The 20,565-nt window shown below is 45.2% G+C and overlaps 1 protein-coding gene across 1 annotated transcript in view; it reads right to left on the bottom strand.

Moving 5' to 3' along the window:
• Positions 1 to 20,565, bottom strand: part of LOC119381933 (ATP-dependent RNA helicase DDX54) — a 45,521-nt gene that overhangs the window by 20,232 nt on the left and 4,724 nt on the right. Inside the window, exons 2-9 of the mRNA XM_049412941.1 lie at positions 19,704 to 19,914; positions 18,410 to 18,548; positions 15,217 to 15,301; positions 12,543 to 12,675; positions 7,404 to 7,471; positions 5,287 to 5,478; positions 3,254 to 3,429; positions 43 to 147 (exon numbers count right to left, since the gene is read on the bottom strand). Coding sequence (XP_049268898.1) covers positions 43 to 147; positions 3,254 to 3,429; positions 5,287 to 5,478; positions 7,404 to 7,471; positions 12,543 to 12,675; positions 15,217 to 15,301; positions 18,410 to 18,548; positions 19,704 to 19,914 — 1,109 coding nt within the window. The remainder of the gene's footprint in view (positions 1 to 42; positions 148 to 3,253; positions 3,430 to 5,286; positions 5,479 to 7,403; positions 7,472 to 12,542; positions 12,676 to 15,216; positions 15,302 to 18,409; positions 18,549 to 19,703; positions 19,915 to 20,565) is intronic.

Here is a 20,565-nt window from a genome sequence, read left to right as displayed (position 1 = left end):
GTCCCTTTAACAACAAGGAGCGTAAAGTGACACTACACAGACCATTTGAGTGCGTTCTTCTGCTTCCTGAGGTACTTGTCGTCATCTCCCGTCAGGTCGAGCACTGCCTGGGATGCCTGCTGCTCAAAGGTCTTTTCCAGTTCAAGCCTGCGTGGTGGTTGGTGAGAGAAGGAGACGGCAACGGTCATTTTGACATTCACACAACCCACTGCCCCACCACTCACGCAATTTACACCCACCGAATGCGAGCTGCTTTTGTTTCTGCACGTGATGCACACTCGGACAGGCCCTTATTCGTGCAGCAGCTCATTTGGATTATCACTTGTAAGAGCATGCAGTACATTTCAAATGTCACAATGCACTATGCCACATGGCCTGCCAAGCAGCTAGGTTGAAGACGCTTATTGCAATACTAGTAGTCGCGCGTAGGTCATAGAGGCACGTCACTAATATGGCTAGAGTTTCTCTTTTTTATACTGCAGACTCTTGGTAAACGAAAATCTCTTGAACGGAATACTAGCTGCTTGAATGGAACAAATTCCTCTAATATGATGGGTTTCGTGCTTGAATTGTGCACTCCTGTTCGTCTCTCAGTAAAGGGAACTCCTGTTAAACGGAACATTTTCCTGGTCCCTTCAGGTTCCATTTAACGGAAAGTCTACTGTATGTAGTACTATGCTTCCATTAACTCACAAAATGTCCAATTTTACCTTCTTCCACGTATCCTTATCTCACAGAAACGTGGTCAACACATGCACGCCTTGTATTGGATGTGCAATTACACCGTACCATTTTTCATTAGCTTTAGGCCATGTTATTGGGCTTGTTCATTGTACACTGGTGCACAACTATGGCTGTACTATAACAAATTTTTGGGATACAAAGTTAAGCCTACAGAGGCAAGCCTACAAAATTTCACCCAGGGTAGGAAATTATGAAAGAGTAATTCGGAATGTTGTTTGTATTTAGCACGCAAGTACAGTAATCCCTCGTTAACTCGAAGCCGTCAAATCCGGGGAAAATTTCGAGATAAGCGGTATTTTGAGTTAAGCAAAACGCCGAAAATGTTTGCCCAGGTCACTGTAAAAGAAAAGCCAGTGGTGCCAGAAAAAGCTCCACTGCACGAGACAGCTACCGTAGTAAAGGCGCAAGAATTCGGAGAGAAAAAAAAATTTATTACCGAGGACCAAAAAGCTGCGTGATGCTCGCCTGTTTCGCGTTCGCGTTCGGTCCGAGAAAAGCGTTCTCCAGTTGCTCAACACATTGCACGAGCCGTTGGTCGCCACTGCTGCATTCGACCTTGTTGCAGAGCAAGCGCAGCACGTTACGTGTTTCTGTCGTCGTAGGCACTTCTCGGGGCTCTTCCTCGTCTGCATGGTCATCTGCGTCGTTCACGGCCATCTCAACGATATCGGTGTCCAACAGCATTTTGGTAACGGGGACGTCCGCCTCGTAGAGCGCATACTCCTCAAAGGCGATCTCGCCATCTTCAGTATCGCTCACGCAGCCAGTTGCCTTGCGCACTTCATTGCACAGCTCATCACAGCTGCTGAAATCTGCGCCAATGTCTTCTTCGATCGATTCCTGGACGCGAGAAAACCCTGCATGTGCGAAGCAATTAGCAATCGCCAGCAGGCGTAGTTGGCGCCAGGCTTCGGCCATCAGATTGACTGCACCCAGAAGATCGATTTCATACTTTTTCCCATTGTCGTATGACAGCAGAATTTGGTGCAGCAGGCTTTTCCTATAATACTTGCGGGCCATCTCAATGACTCCCTGATCCACTGGCTGGAGAACAGATGTCATGTTCGTCGGCAGGAACTCCAGCGTAACAGCCGCCAAGTTGTCGATTTTTCCGTGACCGGGGCAGTTATCCACAACAAACAACACTTTCCGACCGTCCTTTGCCATCTTCCGGTCAAGCGCATGGACATGCTCTTCGAAAAGCGCCGCCATCATCCAGGCCGTTTTATTTGCGCATTAGGTCATATCCCTCGGGAGCCGTGCATTTTGGAAACACCTGGGATTCAGCAACTTGCGAATGATGAGGAGGGGCAGCTTTTCATCGCCAATAGCGTTGGCACCAAAAAGAATGGTTATCCTGTCTTTTCGTTGCTTAGCGCCTGAGCACGCTTCGCCTTTTGGTGTGTATGTGCGGTTAGGCAGCATCTTGTAAAAGAGAGCGGCTTCGTCGAGGTTAAAAATGTCCTTGTCCGCGGACTCCTTTTGAAGCTCGGCGAGGCGTAGGTTGCGCCATGCGTCTGCAGCCTGTTCGCCGACAATGCTGCTTTCGCCGTGGATAGGCTTCGATGACACGTTATTTCGCTTCTTAAACCGCTCGAACCAGCCATTGCTGCAGCTGAAGTCCGCGTGACCCATCTGCAGTGCCAAAGCGTCTGCTTTTTCCATGATCATTTGGGTTGTCACGGGAAGATTGGCTGCTCGAACGTTTTGGAGCCACAACAGAAGTGCCGCTTCGACGTCCGGGAATTTGGATGCTCGAATGCGTTCCGCTTGCTCGAGAAGCTTTGCTCGAAGCCTTCCAACACCTTTTGTTTGTTCTTAAGCACTGTCGAGAGGGTTGACAAAGGGATGCCGAATTCTTTGGCGATGCACGACTTGCTTCGACCTGCTTTTTCGACTTCTTTGATTAGCGCGACTTTTCTCTCCAACGTCAGAGATTAGCACTGCTTTGGGCGGGACATCTTGGTCGATATTCGGAAGCGTCCGTTGCACAGACCACTCACTACCCAGCAAAACTGAACTCAAGATGCATCGTGCGCAGATTGCGAGGAAAACAAAGAATACCAGCTCACACATGCAAGGGATAGGTTGCGTACTGACGGGCGCACGCTGCACACGCCACCCACAGTGCATAAACCGCGCGCAGGTGCGCACACGTGATCACCCCCACAGTTGCTTGACAAGGCTGATAGGAAACTGCTGCGTCCGCAAAAATTTCAAATTCGCCCTTCACGACCGCGTTCGGCACGTATAGTAAGAGCTAAGCATTCGCACGGAGCCCTCGTTTCTTGTTGGGAGTAGACTTCGCCTTCTGCCCTCCCGGTCAAGATTTCGAGATATCCGCTGTTCCCTCCGGAAAACGTTTCGAGATAAGAGGAGGCAAATACATAGCACCTATGGGAGGTTAATGCACGGCGAAAAATAGTTTCGACTTAACCGAGATTTCGAGATATGTGAGTTCGAGTTAACGAGGGTTTACTGTACATTTATAAACACAATTTCGACTTGCCCTTTCTCCGAGTGGAAGTCTGATGCAAAGTGGGGTATGTAGAACTGCTCGTCTTTGAACGAGGCTGGCCTGGCCTTCTTGCTCTTGGTGGCTGCGGACTGGGAGCCTGAGCTGACCTTGGCACCTTTCCTGCTGGGCACCTTGGTGTTATTGTTGATCACAGTTGCAAAGGCTCGCTGCAAAGAACAGCAAAGGGTTGACACTTTGATAGAACTCGTTGGCCTAGTGGGTGCGCAAACATGGGTGCACAACCTTTTACTTTCAAGTAGGTTGACACTTGTTCAATGAAATCCCGGCCGTGGCAGCCGCATTTTCGATGGAGGCGAAAATACTTGAGGCCCGTGTACTTAGCCTTAGGTGCACGTGAAAGAACCCCAGGTGGTCGAAACTTCCAGAGCCCTCCACTACGGCGCCCCTCATAATCATATTGTGGTTATGGGACGTCAAACCCGAACAATCATTATTGTACTTGTTCAATGAAAAACAACGTGCAGGTCAAAAAAGATCAGCTGCCATATTATTTTAGACTGTACAAAAGGGTAGTTTATTCAGAAAATAAACAGGAGCTGACTGCGTAAAATTTTGCCACTGAAATGCAAATGGAAAGTTCACGAAAAGCTTGCAGACAAATAGTTTAAAAGAGTTGAATGTTAGGCGAGTTGGTGTTTCAACATTCATATCATCGTAAGTAGCGCAACGAAACGACGCAACAGAATACAAGAGTTGCACCTGTGCTTGTCTTCGTTCCTAATGTGTCGTTTCGCTGTACTGCATACTTGCAGATAGAGCTGGTGTTTTTAAAAAACAGACAAACCTCCAAAGAAAGGGTGTGTACGGCGTCTGATTTGTTTTGGACTTTTCCTGTCTGGAGAGGACAGGTAAGGAGGGCGGGAACAGCAATGCAAAGCATTGACCCTGCTATGTGCTTTTGAATGATAGCAAGATGGCGATAGTCGGTGGTTGGAAAGAAAAAAGGCGGCTCTGTGAACTCCGGTGTTTTTTAGAACATCTTTTGTTGTTTTATTGCATACGGTTCTCATTTCAGATTATTGTGATGCATTGGTTTTCTTTGTAGCTGTCGCAGTTTATAAGAAAACATCACTCCTAACAGTACAAGAAATACTTGTACATTTGAAATCAGCACATAAAAATACATCAGCTGTGAAGAGAAAGAGAGAAATAGATGAAAAGGAAGAGGCAGGGAGGTTAACCTGGTGCGAGCGACTGGTTTGCTACCCTGCACAGGGGAGGGGATATAGGGGTCGGAAAGAGGACAGAGAGAGAGTGAGATAAAATAAAAAAAAAAAAATGCACACATGCAGGACGTCCTATCAGAGCCGTTCTGATAGACCGGTTGAACGCAGAAAGCGCATTAGCGCCCCTGCACAACCTTCTTCTGTGAAAGTTTCAAACACAAAAGTTGCTAAGAAAAAAAAAAAGGAATGCATTTCTTAAATGATGACAGTGTCTTAAGAGATTTCTTTTGTTTCTGTTATGAATTTTTGTTGCTCAGAATCGGTAAGCAGCTTCCAATGGTGCTCGCTTCAATGCCGATGTCTCTATTGATGAAAAGAATGGTGTAAGGAAATTGTGAAATTGATTGTTGGGAAGAAACATGTGCTCGTTAAACTATTGAAATGCAGGTAATATTTGTTCAAGCAAACAGGGTATGGAGATATGGAACACATGTTGACAGTTCTTTCACGTACTTGTAGCTGCTACACCACGACATTGATAGCAAATCAGCAGGCTGCAAGTGTATGTCTTCACATGCAGTAATGTGTTGACAGGCCTTGTTTCAGTCAGTTAGAGAAAGACACATCTATTTTGATAAAACAGTTATTTGAAACTGCAGATTATTTGGACCATTAGGTGGTCCCTAGCAGGGTCTGAATTATTGGTCAGCTGGCAACTGTGCCTGCTTGAATGTAACTTTACAAGGGAAAAAAAAAGAAGCTTATTAACGTGTACAGATCCTGTGCAATCATACCATCTTGAACAGACAAAGAAGGAGGGGAGGTGAAAGAGCCTACCTCAATTTCATCCTCTCCTGCCATGACAGCAGAGCTGCTAGCGCTGCTACACTTGGTGGCTGGTTTCTCTTCCTCCGCGACTTGAGCGCCCCTTGCCGAGAGGCGTTCGATGAGGTTGTCGTGTTTCCGCCGCTTATTCTTCATGACAGCAAACGCCGCACTTTTGCCCGTGTTCCCTATCTCAAAGATGGTCTGCAATGCAAAAGAAAGGAGAACAATGACAGGGGCACGCAGAAGTCACATGTGATGCCGTGATCACAGAGCAAAAGGACAGGTAACCAAAGCAGAACCTTATTCCTACGTATTGGAAAGAAATTAGCCAAAAAAAAACCTACCGTCCAATAGAACGTATGGCCTAAACTTGCTAAAAAATGCCACAGATCACGTGACCTCTAACACTCAACACGCACAGAAGTCTAGAAGAGCAGCTTGGGCTTGTTGGCGCATAATGTAAGTGGAATAGCGCACGACAGGGACTGAGTGAGAAAGACTACACAAGCGTTTGTGTAGTTTGCGTAGGGCAGCATGCATCGCAAACTTCATTAGAATGCCCCACATTATTCTTGTGCCGTCAATGCAACACAGGACAGCCCACGTGGCGATTTGCTGCTACCGGAACAAAGCACGCCAGTGTTTTGTTTCGACAGGGGTTTTACATAGGCAAGCGATTACTGTGAGGTAGCTGCTGCAGTAGGCTGCTGCTGCTCTCAATGGCCCGCATCTCCCGACTTCTCTGTTCAGCGGGGATCTGGCAGCCAAAAAGTGTATCGTGCGATCATGGCTCGGCAATACAAACACTGACAGTTGGTGCCGCCAAATGATCACACTTTCCGGCAACGTATTAACAGCTAAACTATACTGCCTCATCTTTTTGCGCTTCCAACCATGATTAATGGCACTGGGAAATAGTAAGAGGAGAAAACATGTCAATGAGGTTCTACTGTATAGTGAAATCTCAGTGATTTGAAATGCCTTAATTCAAGCTGACAGATAATTCAAACTGTTCGATTGGCCCTGGCAGACCATCTCACTGAAGGATTATGCTAGACTGTACTTGAGCAGAACGAAACTCGCACAAATTCAAACTGCAAAAACTGCACTATGGTCATTTATACAAACCTTTCCACTCTTTGCATTGCCAACAACAGTCAACATGACACTGGCCATCATTATAAGGATGCATAGAACGGAAAGTGAATGGCATCCTAGGGCTAACAGGGTCAAAACCGTAAGTGACCTCAATAACAACAAGAAGGCATTGCCAACACTTTGTTCTGCGTTTGATAAGAGACCAAGCGACGAATGATCATATGGTTTGTTGCCGTGATGATGGAAGGCAAGCAGAGAAAAAATTCACATTGGAGCTGGCACTCTGGCTGCTGCCATGTTGTTACATAACCATGGCAACCAGTGGTAGTTGTTGCTTAGACTTATGAATTACAAAAAAGAAAATTATGGCTGGTTCAAAATTGTTGATAATGACATGCAATGGCATGTCTGTGTCACCAACTGCCCTCCACTACACTAACTGCCATACTACATACATCGCCAGTATCACTAATTGCCCTCTGCAAAACTAAGCTTGTCACCTAGCATTGTTACTTGTTGCTATCACTTGAAAATTGCAAGCATATGTTTCAGTTTTGAACTTATGCCTCCTGAATCTGCTAGAGCTAAAGCTATATGGATTTGCTTTGAATTTGTCCTAACCTGGAAAAGAAAGAAAACTCATGAAGTAAAAAGAAGGCACGTGCAATAAACATGACAAAATTCAAGTAAAGTTCATGCATTTTCTGCTGCCTCCCAGCACATTCCACAAATGCAGTCACCAACTTTTGAGGCAGCATTCTGTACAGCCTGTAGTTGCTCATGATGAATATTGAAGGCATTTCCTTCACATCAGTATGCTGGCAGACATACTGCCTGAAATAGATAACTAGTAGATACAACAATCTGCACCGCCATCTAAAAACAAGGTAACCAAGAACACTGGGTAGTGGTCTGCACATTCAAACAGTAGTTGAACCTGCCCATGTTACATAACTGCTGGGTAAGAATCTTGGGAGGAAAAAAAGAACTTAAAATTAAAATGAATACAAAACACGCAGTGAACTCACACTGGCTGGCTTGAACTTCTTCATGCCCTCTAATAATTTTGCTCTTGTATCTTCTTGTGTTGACTTGACTGTTGAGAAAGAGGAAAGAGAAAAGAGCGACATCAGCAGCAGTCCCAGGGGCGTGCAGTGAATTCGATTTCTTCAACAGTGCAGTGGAAGGAAGAAGCAATTTACTTCGGCATCACAACCGTCTTGCGTGCTGTGGCCACTGGCGCAGCTATGCTCTTCATGAAACTGACAACAGAAGCTATGCAGCCTTGCAGTCAGCAACAACCTAAGTCTGCAGTAGCATAGGTCCCACTGTGCAGCCAAAATATATTTCTCACAGATGCAATTGTCAATCTGATCATTTTCAGTGACATAAAGCATTTCTGCACGTAAAAAAAAGTGAGTTTTTATATCCACCTACCATAGACTCCAAGTAAATGGAAATCTCTTAAACGGGATTTCTATTTACTAAATGGAACGACTTCCTCTGATATGATTGGTATCATACTTGAATTCTATGCCCTTCTCCATCTCTCAGTAAATGAAACTCCCGTTAAACGGAACATATCGTCCTGATCCGTTCAGGTCCTGTTTAACCCTTTGAGGGTCAAAGACGTACATGTACGTCATGCCTGTATGTTTAAAACGGACACCTTTTTCGATAACTTCTCTTGCTTGGCACGTGATGCCAAACTGCGGGAATACATGGAATTATTTCCTTGCGCCGATGTCTCTCCGTGTTTTTTTATGCTTTACTACAGCGGCGCGCCAGCTAGTTTCGGATTCGTTCTTCGGCCGGTTCCCGCTTGTTGTGACCACAAAACTGATGGCTTTCCGGTTTAGAATCTCTCAAAGGGTGGCCATTTTGTTACTCTCTCGTTTATTGCTCCCCGGGGCACGATTACGCCTGTTTTCATGCAGGCGCTGACTGACACAAACGATTATGCTGTGGTTGCGTTTCACATTTAGGGGACTCACAAAAACGGCTTCCGTCTCTTTGGTGATAAGACGAAGAATTATTATAGGTTTCGGACTTGTTTTCGCTTTCCGGATGCGCTCGCAACTACACTGCTTTTTTCAGTGCGCTCACCCGTGCAGTTTGCTTTCGCTATGGAAGTGCGCGCCAGTTTCTCTGAATCGCCGCTCGGCTGCCAAATCAGAATCTGATTCAGTAAATGTCAGCCTGTCATACAAGGAGTTACTTAAGAGTTAAGACGCAGATGTTGATGAGTGAGCGAGATCTCAAAAGCACGCACAGTGAGACGATGCTGACTGGATCAAAAGTGGCCTTTCTCCCGCTGTGTTTCCACTTAACGCCACTTTTTGCATTTAGTATTTTGTAAGTCTGTGAACTGCACAGACGTTTATTTCAACGCATCATTTTTAACAGTCGTATAAGTATTTTTTTAGAATTTATCTTTCTCTTACTCAGAAATAAACCATGTGTATATAACAACACAAATGATTTTTTTGTCAGTTTTTGGTCACCACAAAAAATATTGGACAATGTTTTTCTTAAATAGAGTTGTCTGAAGAATTTAATTCAGCAATAAAAAAAATACACATTTTTGGGGTGCATTTCTTAACAAGAGTCTTTGTACCACTTTGTGTCTGTGGTTCTACACTGAAAACCCGAATGTCCTGGATAAGCCTAGATAAGCTTAGCATCAATAGAAGCAGAGCAAAAAACAGCTTCAAGCAAGCTCCAGCTGCCATGGTTCTCTTAAAGACACTAAAGAAAAACAATGAATCGGCCTAGATCAATAAATTGTGCTCAGAGAACTCTAATGTCGTTAATTTCGCCATCATAGGTTTATTAAAGAGGAGAAAATCAAGTTCAAAGTCCATTTTTAAATTTCACGCCGAAATCTCCCCGTGTGACGTCACGGACTTCAAAGTGTATTTATCGTATTTCGGCACCGTTGGCTCAACGAAATTACCCCAAACTTGGTATGTTAAGTCTATGGCCCCCTCAGAGGACAATGTCCTTCATTTTTACCGATTAGGAACTACAGTAGACTCCTGTTAAACGAAAGCTGAAGGGACCAGGAAAATATGTTTCATTTAACAGGCGTTTCGTTTACTGAGAGATGAAAAGGGGTGCAGAATTCAAGCACAAAACCAATCATGTTAAAGGCAGTTGTTCCATTTAAGCAGCAATTTCATTTAAGAGATTTTCGTTTATTGAGAGTCTACTGTACGTAGTCCCTAGTAGCGCCGTCAAAACATGTGACGTCAAGGCGAATGGTGCGGAAACTTCAAGGTGGCGTGGCCACCCACATTTTGTTTTCGCGCGATTTCTTGCTTACTAAGCGTCTTCTCACAGCAAGCGTGGTGTTTTTGGTATCGTGAAAGAGTACTTTACTAATATGAGAAAAATCGTTTTGCTCTTTAGTGTCCCTTTAAGAGAGGTGAAAGGGTTATCATTTTTTTTGCCAATGCTTATGTGCATGCTTACTTACTATGAATACAGAGAATGATGGTATAGTATCTATATCCCACGCAATTTTGTGATTACACAGTTAGAATATATCGAATAATCGCCTAACAGTTTTTGAATAATGAACAGCTGTTCTCAACATTGATTTTAGCATTATGACACAGTGTTCACAACATTAGCAAGTTCGTGCCGTTATACTGGGTGTTATGAAGTGATATTAGGTAAATTAAAAGCAAAGATTAAGCACAAGGAGAAACAAAACACTTCACTTGCATATGCAGGTCCCACTGGCAAGTGCCAACAATGGTGGTTTGGCCAGAAAAGGTCTCCCTTGCTAAGCAACTTTTACAGCACACTCCACTATGTGACCTCTCATGTTTTAAGCCTACTATGACTGCTAGCATGAAACTCACTGTGCAAGTGGCGATTTAAAGTATTCAAAAACTGTCACATATAAGAAATGTACATATTTATGAATAGCAACTATTCCATTCAAAGACCAAATCAAATGAGACCAAGCAAATTTGATTCATTATTTAGGTTTCAAATATTTCCGCGCACTTACTTTTATTTTAATGCGATCGAGCTTCACTCGCAAGAACCTGTAACCACCACTCGTTGCAGGCCGTGCCGCAATGTTTGGAAGCTTTCATCTTCAAAGGTGCGCTTAGTGAACACAAACGACACAAACGAAAAAGTACAGGACATAAGGCAACGAGCGCAATTATTTCAGACTGTTCTGTTAAGATAATGCATGCAGGATACGAGTAACAGAGTTTATTATAGAGCTAATGCGAGCGCCAGCGAATGTACAAAAGCTGATGCATTTCACAGATGAGCAGATTATTGACAACCACCGCCGTTGTCATTGTACAGTGAGTGTTGCTTGTATTTTGAGTAGAGCTGTGCGAATAGCAAAATTTTGGGTGCGAAGCGAATTCGAATAATAAAGATTGAGTGCGAATCGAATCGAATAATTTCGAATAATTTTCGAATATTTCTCAAACATTTTTCGAATAATTCGAAGTGAAATTACAGAAAAAGTTGCAGAGAATCCCTAAGTATGTTCTTGTGAGATAGCAACATGAAAGTGTTTCTTTTCGCTAGGTTGATGAAGCGCTGGTGGGGTCATATTTCATAGTTGTCTTTCTTATCAAGAATGAGGCAATGTAGAGGCCGAATTGCATTTATGTACATGATTTGGTGCAACCAAAGTGTTGCCGACAGCACTTTACACGTGATAGGCAGAGATGCCATTTCCTCAGCCTCTCCTCCTCTTTCAACTGCTGTGGAAGGCCAACTGATGTGGCGGACAAGGGTGTGCTCCCTTCAAGTCCGGAGTTCCAAATCTGCCTCGTAGACGTCGATATATAAGAACATCTGAAATTTTGGATGCTAAAAAACTTCGGCGTCCGATTTTTCGGACTTCCTGCCCAAATTTCAGGTCCAAAACAGCATTAATTGAGCCCCCAACTCTGCCACATCTTTCATCTCCATGTTGGAAGCAGCGTTTTCTTGAGTTAATACATTTGCGACCGTAGCGGAGCTCTAAAGGTAGCTTTGCCGCAATACGGGGGTGTGATGAGGTGAAGCATATTGAAAATCTAGGGACCACTTCCAAACGGACGTTGACTGTCTCTTGCCTAAGTTCGACCGTAACGGAGCTTGAAAGGCAGTTTTGCCGCAATACGGGGGTGTGAGGAGGTGAAGCATATTGAAAACCTAGGGACCACTTCCAATCAGACGTTGACTGTCTCTTGCCTAATTTCGACCGTAACGGACCTTGAAAGGCAGCTTTGCCGCAATACGGGGGTGTGAGGGGGTGAAGCATATTGAAAATCTCGGGACCACTTCCAATCAGACGTTGACTGTCTCTTGCCTAAGTTCGACCGTAACGGAGCTTGAAAGGCAGTTTTGCCGCAATACGGGGGTGTGAGGAGGTGAAGCATATTGAAAACCTAGGGACCACTTCCAATCAGACGTTGACTGTCTCTTGCCTAATTTCGACCGTAACGGACCTTGAAATGCAGCTTTGCCGCAATACGGGGGTGTGAGGAGGTGAAGCATATTGAAAACCTAGGGACCACTTCCAATCAGACGTTGACTGTCTCTTGCCTAATTTCGACCGTAACGGACATTGAAATGCAGCTTTGCCGCAATACGGGGGTGTGAGGAGGTGAAGCATATTGAAAATCTAGGGACCACTTCCAATCAGACGTTGACTGTCTCTTGCCTAAGTTCGACCGTAACGGAGCTTGAAAGGCAGTTTTGCCGCAATACGGGGGTGTGATGAGGTGAAGCATATTGAAAATCTAGGGACCATTTCCAACTGGACTTTGTCTCTTGGCTAAGTTCGACCGTAACGGAGCTTGAAAGGCAGCTTTGCCGCAATACGAGAGTGTAATGAGGTGAAGCATATTGAAAATCTGAAGGGGTCATTTTTAACCGGACGTTGACTGCATTTGTCTTTGGGAAGTTCGAATAGTTCGAATAGTAAAATTTCAGTGCGAATCGAATCGAATAGCAAACACTATTCGAAAAATATTCGAAATTTCGAATATTCGCACACCCCTAATTTTGAGTCTTTCTTTTTCTAGGCAAAAGTTTGCCCAATAAAGAAGTTTCATCTTTACCAGCTTGAGTTTAGTATCCTTCACCGTAATAGGCACGTGAAAATATGTGCATGCCTAGTTTTTCATATGCTGACCTACCTTGGAAGAGTGGGTGAGGTGGTAGGTCCTCCCGGAGGTATTGCTTCATGCGTTTCACTGATTCACTCGAAGGAGCCGGCCGAGACTTGAGATACTGGATCATGGCGTTGCTGCAGACACGCTCCATGTTTTGCTGGAGACAAAGTTTAAACAACAAATTACAGCAGAAATTGACTGGTGTCAATTATCATTGTCAATGCAAAATATAGCACAACAGTGACTCTGCGACACTCTGTCATTTTCGTGAAAATGTGCCAAATGTCTCAACGGGCGGTCTTGCATCAAGAAAACTTTAGAAGGAACTGTCAGTGAAGCAGAATCATGCTAAGCACCCGAACAAGCTTGCTTGAACGGGGTAAATTGTTGCAGGCGTTTTATTCCAAAGGATGAGGCATGCACTTTTTGCATAGTGGTTGGAGCATGATGTTTAGGAAGAAAAGAAGCCAACAGTTCGAATCCAGCTGCCTGAAGATTTTGAACAATTTTGTTTTTATGTATCCAGTGTGCACATTGCACTGCAATGACACCAATTCTGTGCATGAGTGTACGCATGGCGTCAAACTGGAAGGTGAATCACCCATCCAGAACACGTCATGCTAGCCGAAGAAATGCTATTACCATTTAAAACAGCTCACCATGACTTTGTGCACGAGCAGCATTTGTAGTTGCAGGCACGCAACGGAGATTGCAGCACACAGGTGCAAATGATGATGCTGCAAGCATTGCTGACTACACTGAAAAGGCATGTTTATCCTTCCAATCCCCTTCAGTGCTTTGTTGCTAAATTATAACTCTAGATCCAAGGCAAAGCCATGCATTACTGACCTTTACGATATGCTCTATGAGAAACCTCCAGAAAAGCAATTTGATCTACTGTTCATTTTTTTTTCCCACATGCATCAGGTGCTTGGAAAACAAGGATTTAGCCCCCGTTACATGGGCTGGGCACGTAGCACGTCGGCAGGATAACCGGTGGTCATTAAGGGTAACTGACTGGATTCCAAGAGATGGCAAACGCGTGAGGGGGAGACAGAAAATTAGGTGGGCAGATGATATTAAGAAGTTTGCAGGTACAGTCGAACCTCGTTAATACGTACCCGCTTTAAGCGTACTAATGGTTAAAACGTAGTTGCGACGAATCCCCGACCGAGTCTCATAGAGCCTAATGCATTCGCTGACCGCTTAAGCCGTAGTGCTTCGTCCTACGCCTACTGGTTAGTGCGTACCCTGCGTACCGCGATAACTTTGTGTGGCATAAAATTTTGCTGCACCGCTGAACTTCCGGACGCCATAATGTGCCGCCAAAGGTTTTCCGTTTTTTGGAGAAGTGCGTAGATTGGTCGATCACTGATTCCGACTTCCGCGCGATTGCGGCGACGCCTTTGCGGGTAAGCATCGGGAAAGAACGAAGGTGAGGCGGCGGCCACCGACGAACACGCCAGCAAGACTTATCGCCGGCAACCTTATCACAATAGGTATCTTCAGATATCTGCTCGGGCACGCGTGCGGCGCAGCACTACTTTAAGCCTACTGCACGCCTTTAATAGGCGACAACCTGCACGCGCTGGGCCGCCGATCCCTGCCGCGTCGTTGTGCGGGGCCGTGTTCAAGCGCGCGCCGCTTTATAAAAACGAAAGCAGCTCGCTGTTGCGGAGTTGAGCGTTGCTGGTCGTGGGCGACGCGAAACCTCTTTGCATTGACGCTATCACGCTAAACGCAGGCGTACGGCACAGCAAGCGTAGCGCTGTTGTAACCATACTGCACGCTTTTATTGGGCGACCACCCAAACGCGCTTCCGTCCACTGCCAGGACCGCTAGAGTGTCGATAAGTGGGCATCGCTTGCAGGAAGTTTGTCATCGCCGCGTTAACCGAACAAGCTACTCGCCGCATCTGTGCATGGTCTGGAGCGAAGTGAGTACGAAGAACACTCCCACGACAAATGCGCGCGTGTGGTACAGCAAGCGGCCCGGCAGTGACGGCGTGAGCCGAGAAGGCGACGCGCTGCACGCAACTAGCCAGGAGACGATCGGCTCCACGCAGCCGTACCGCGTTTCACTGGAACTGCGTCAGTTTTCGTTTAGGAGCAGATCGGGGTACAGACGCACGCACATATATCGCGGAAAGCCGACACTGTCCGTTCTGTCGCTATGTCGGTCGCCACTGCGCGCTATCGGACAGTCGTGTGAGAGTACCAGAGCCTTTTCTCCACTTTGGCAAAGAGAAAGAAAAGGCTTTGAAATGGGTACTTTAGGCAATATTTGCTGTGGCACTGTATTTATTTCTTTGCTGGCGGCGATGGCGTACGCGAGGAGATGCCAATTTTTACTTGGTGGTTAATGCATACTACCGTTTAGTGCGTAGTTATGCGGCGTTCCTGGCAGGTACACATTAACAAGATTCCACTGTATAACGTGGCAGCAGAAAGCACAGGACCGGGTTGATTGGCGGAACGTGGGAGAGGCCTCTGCCCTGCAGTGGGCGTAGACAGGCTGATGATGATGATGATGAAATGCTGACAGTGCAACTAGAGACATACCATTTATTTACGGGGCAGTAGAAGGTTGCCTCCGCTCGAGTAGCAGATCAGGTCGGCAACATAATGTGTATCAAACAGTTACTGTTTCGTGAGCAGGCCTAGGAAATCATTCAAGTGAGAGAACAAAAGTGACATACCAGATCTACGGACTGTTGCTGCATCGACCGAAGCAGCTCCAACTCTTCGTCGATGACCACCTGAGGCACTCGGCCACAAAGGCCGCTTTCTGCATGAGAAAAATTGAAGGCAATATTGGCACCAGAATGGCAATGTTCAAGCAACATATCTTTTCATGATTAATAAATTTTATGCAAGCTTGCCATAGTGAATTGCTTGCGCTTGCTGTACAACCGCAAATTGCTGGTACGTTGAAGGAACTACTGCCTTGCACATGTGCCGCGAGTCTCTTCCGCTGTTGAGGAAGGTGACACCTCCATAATGCACTCATGTTGGTTCATCGCAAAGGATCTTACGAAGTGTGTAAACATCGTAAAATGTCAGCAAGGCTTCAATGTACACAGAAATTCGGTATATCTGCATTTTCTGTGGCCCAAGATTGGACAGCGCAAATAAAAATGGCTGCATGGGCAGTGGTGCATACCCTGGAAAATGCCACTTAGAATAAGAACTAGCCTGACACACACTGCTGCTTTCTTTTTTTATTTCTTACTGGTTTACTTAGGACAATACTGAAATTGTCCTAGGGTTGCCTCACTGGGCCGTACCACCCATACAACAGCAGTGGCAGTATGATGACATTTATAAATCATATAAAAGCACATATGAAAATCAACCAGTAGACTTATTTCAGACAGATGGAATGTACAAGTCACGAATATTAAGTGGAGATGCTACTTGAAAAATGGCCTTTTTTGTGAAAATTGTCACTTTTGACATTTCACTCGTGAAATTATGTTTGGTCACTAAACTTTTATCTCCCCGAGTATCGAAGGCTGAATTCAGATTAGAAATCGGTGAAAGATCGATTTTATTCAGGCAATGTCACTCTGGCCTCAGCCACAGCAGGTGCTGAGGCCACAGTGTAGGGTAAGTTGATGTGTTAAGGCGGGAAGCATGAACCATGTGGCCACATAGAGTTTCCTACAATACTTACTAAAGGGAACTCTGGCGCTAGTGTCTATGGGAGCTGCAATGCATCGCGCTTCAGCCAGCATGGGAATCATGGGTAGTACACGGATTTGTCTAAACTTCGTCCTTTCGGCTCCGTTTGGCTCCGCGTCGCCTGCATCCGCTTTGTCACAAAACGAAGTTCAGCAAAAATCAGCAGTTTCACTTCACCACTTTAACTTCTTTAGGCTCACCGATTCAAATCTGGTCACGAAGCTCACAACGATCCATTCTTTTATCCGAAAGAAAACCAAAACATAGCAATAAACAAAGCCACAAGTGCGTTCGAAGCCCACAAGCACGAAGACTAGGCAAATCCGTGTACTACCCATCATTCCCATGGTGGCTGAACGATCGCAGCGCCAGAGTTCCCTCTAGGTCATTTTAGGAAACTCTATGTGTGGCCAAGCACCAAGGCACGGCACTCCGTAAACTGCCATTACCACCTCCACGTGGAGATAAGTTGAAAGATGATGCAACACAACAGCTGCAAAACTGCTACGAAATTGCAATAACGACCCACATTAAATGTCCAGGAAATGTATTTTGCGTGCGAGCATCCTACTTTAATCCTAGCAACATGGCAGGAAGTCACCCATTCTGTTCAGAAGGAGCGACTTCCTGGTGTAAGCACGGGAAGCCAAAGCTCTTTGGGAATCCGTACCAGATTACACTCTAATCCTGACCAATACATCCATTATTAAGCACCTCACAGATGAAAAGCTCTTGGTTCACTGTCTACAAGGAATGATCCAAGGTGCTGTAGACTTCCTCAACAGCAAGGTCTGGCTTCTGTGTTCAAAGACAAAGCTCCCATCCTGTACAGCTGTGGAAGCTGCAACCGCAATGGCTACCTCGTTGTTCAATAAGGGATATTCAAGCCTTGAGCACATTCTTCAAGAGCTGCCACCTGAAGAACTTGTCCCCCTGCGCCACTCACATGACCAGAGGGCAATCAAAAGAGTGTCTGTCTGCATGCAAGACAGCCAAGGCATGGGCTCATCACTGCCACATGGTGAAGAGAGTGCACCTTTATGGCTAACTTAAGGGCTGGGAAGGATTAACATATGGAGCCGGATGCTTTTTAAGTGCACTCGCTGTTTAAAGTGTGGATTGTTCTATGCTCTCACAAAGTTTTATGCTAATTGCGCTGTATATTGAAGGATACAGATGTTTAAAACTTTCAAATGCATTTTTCTGAATTTCCATTCTGAGGCAATTCTGACATATCTTAAAGCAAATAGGCGCACTATGGGAACAAGGACAAAAGGGAGGAACCGACGACACAAAGCGACGACACAAAGCGACGACAAAAAGCGACGACAAAAAGCGACACAAAGCGCACAAGTGCGCTTTGTGTCGTCGGTTCCTCCCTTTTGTCCTTGTTCCCATAGTGCGCCTATTTGCTTTAAGATATGAACCGTTACCGACTAGCCCAAATGGCTGTTTTGCTACAATTCTGACATGTTGTGCACAAACTTTCATGCACTTAAAATAGCCCTATCTTAATGAAATTTTGCAGAGAGCTGCTTCAGGCACTCTAGATTACTGATATCTATATAAAGTTGCACTACACATTACAGATTTTTGGTTTCGTGACTTGATATGCAGATAGGGGAGATGTAAAATACACATTTAGTACCCTCAATTTTTTTAAAAAGAAAGTAGCAAGTTAAACCCACATTTTAGGTACTTTTCAGTGCTGTACTGCTCATGTGCAGCAAAATGAGCTATATTGGGATTCTGTGTGAAAATTTTTAATAAGCTTTTTTAAAAAGTCTGCACAAAAAAACTAAATATTTTGCTGTCAAAGTTGTAGTAACTCTGGAACTATTGCAGTTATAGGAAAACTAATCACAGTTTTGAAATCAGCATCACAAACTCTACTATTAGCTAAAATTTCAAAGTTCTAGGTCAAGAAATAAAAAAAAAAAACCTTTTTCGAGTAGCATTTAAAGGCATCAAAAACCAATAAAGTTATTCAGTTTGCTAAGCACCGTTCAGAACTTCAAAAGTTGAACCACAATAGATACGACAGATTACACTTAGTTCACGAGAAAAAAGAAGTGATTGAAAAGCAGCAAAAAACAATAAATGCAAAATAACATCCCGGATAGTTTAACTTTAGTTTCAATCTTCTGACAGTAATAATTCCCTTGTCTGACTGAAGAGGATAACGAGCTGAGAGGCAGTAAGTGGCACCTGCCTTCTGGACTGGAGCCGGCATTAGATAGGCTCAGCTCTCGCCCCAGGAACAAATGCAGGTCAAGGAGGTAGGGAGCCTCGTCTGGTGCAACCAGGGAATACGCAGTGCCAGTGCGCCCCGCTCGTGCAACACGTCCTGAAAAGATCGCCAAAGGTCCGCAAGAATCGTAGCAATGGCAAGTCATGCTTTCACTGTGATACTTGCTTACGAAAAATGGCTCGAAGCTTCAGTGTGTACTGATAAGTGTACTCTTAAGGTGTATCGGACAGTGCACAAAAACAGTCAACCATTAATCTTACCCATGCCCGATTTCTCATTTCTGCTCGATTATTCATACTCTCACAAGGCACCATCACTATCTCAAAAACAGGTCACATCCAAAAAACAGGTCACATCTAATACTTGTACACTGCTCAACTATGACGATGCACATCAAGGCTACCTACATCATGGGCGATACGACTACAGCATCGATTGTTAAAGAAATTTACGCATATTGATACTGATTCACTGAATTTTCAAGGAATTACTTCTTTCAAGTTTTTTCTGTACAAATTGTTTTTTTTTTCGAGCAGCCAGATCTTTTGAAACAATCCTGCAGTTCTGCCAATGCCTCAAAAATCGGTAGGCAACTGCATTTAAAAGATTACAGCTTTCACACCAGCCTGCTGATGCCAGGATGCTTTCGCTTACAAGTGCACAGTAGACACTTGTATGCCTCCACATTCAGTTCATTAAATTTCAAGACACCATAAAAAAAAATGCAACCAGCTCCACTTCGCCATCACTGTTGAAACAGCAAAGCTCATGCCGGTCCTTCATCAGGCTATACCATACTTCTTTGTTTTTCAAGTCTTCCGTTCGTTGGTACGCTTAGCTTTGGTCTCTCCTGCGCGAACATCACGATTGGTTTGGCGACGACATGGCCGTTCTCGCGTCAGCTCTTGCACACGCTCACGTCGGGCGGCTTCTTCATTGGGAGAAAACGCTATTTTACACTCCACTCCACCCCATCTTGGCGTGTTTCTCGAGGATACACCCCACGACATCCTCTGCCCTCGCCTCTCGCAGCACACACAGCCCTCCCCTTCCTACCGAGCCTCACTCTGGCCACGCTGCGAGCCCACGTGATCACCGCTACCACGACCCCAGACACGAAAGCCTCGACTAAGAACAGCTTCGCTGTTAAAATGCAATCTAACAACCTTTCTTGACTTAGTTGAGCTTTCGGGGCCTTTCTGAGAGGTGTCCGACGCGCTACAAATGAGCCAACACGGTTGCAGCACTCACCAACACGGTGCACAAACAGTTTGGGCCGAGGTGGGAAGCTGTAGTTGATCACGTTGTCCAGGAGAGGGATGTCCAGACCCCGGGCTGCCACATCCGTGACCAGCATGACAGGCACCTGCCGCGCCTGGAACTTGGACACGTTGATGCGCCGCGCTGCCTGGTCCAGGCTGCTGTACACGTACGTGCAGGACACACCTGCACGCTCCAGAATCTGTGGAGAATTGAGGAGGAGGTCAAGGAAAGAGAGGGAACTGAGCAAAAGATGAATTGAAATGGTTAATTTGCCACCCTTTTCATCTACAGATGGGGGACTATAGAAAACAAGCTGTCCTTGAACACCTGATGCATCTACAATCCTTTGTTTCAGCAGGAAGGCTGCATCACACACAGTCAGCGCCAAATGTTTAAAGACCGCAAGACACGAGGAAAAGCTGAATATTATCCTTGCTTCGGCAGGCAGCCTTGAAACTCAATTTCCAACCTGTTCTGAAACACGCTACCAACATGTACTGTAGTTTGACCGAATACAGTCACAAATTGCTGGGAAATATGATGTTTTCTCAGACCTAGTGGTCTCTGAGCTTCTTATGCTGACTGTATGTATACACATACACATATGCAAATATCAGTCTATTCTCTAGAAGAAATGTGGCAAATGGTGGTTTGGTTGCAAAGCTTGAAAATGAGGCCCTCAGAAACAAGATGCACTCCTTCAAAAAGGTACCTAGGTGCTCATAATCTGTGCTGCTGTCAATATCGGCAGCTCTTACAACTCAGCGCTCTTGGAGCATTCTTTTTTAACCCTCTACCTACCATCGGTGAGCTTGTTACGTCTTGCACATTTCCTGTGCCTGCTACCGTG

This window comes from Rhipicephalus sanguineus, chromosome 2, assembly GCF_013339695.2.
Source record: "Rhipicephalus sanguineus isolate Rsan-2018 chromosome 2, BIME_Rsan_1.4, whole genome shotgun sequence".
In the NCBI taxonomy this organism is placed as follows: Eukaryota; Metazoa; Arthropoda; class Arachnida; order Ixodida; family Ixodidae; genus Rhipicephalus; species Rhipicephalus sanguineus.
The sequence above is the reverse complement of the archived record's forward strand: the minus strand, read 5'-3'. Positions and strand labels throughout refer to the sequence as shown.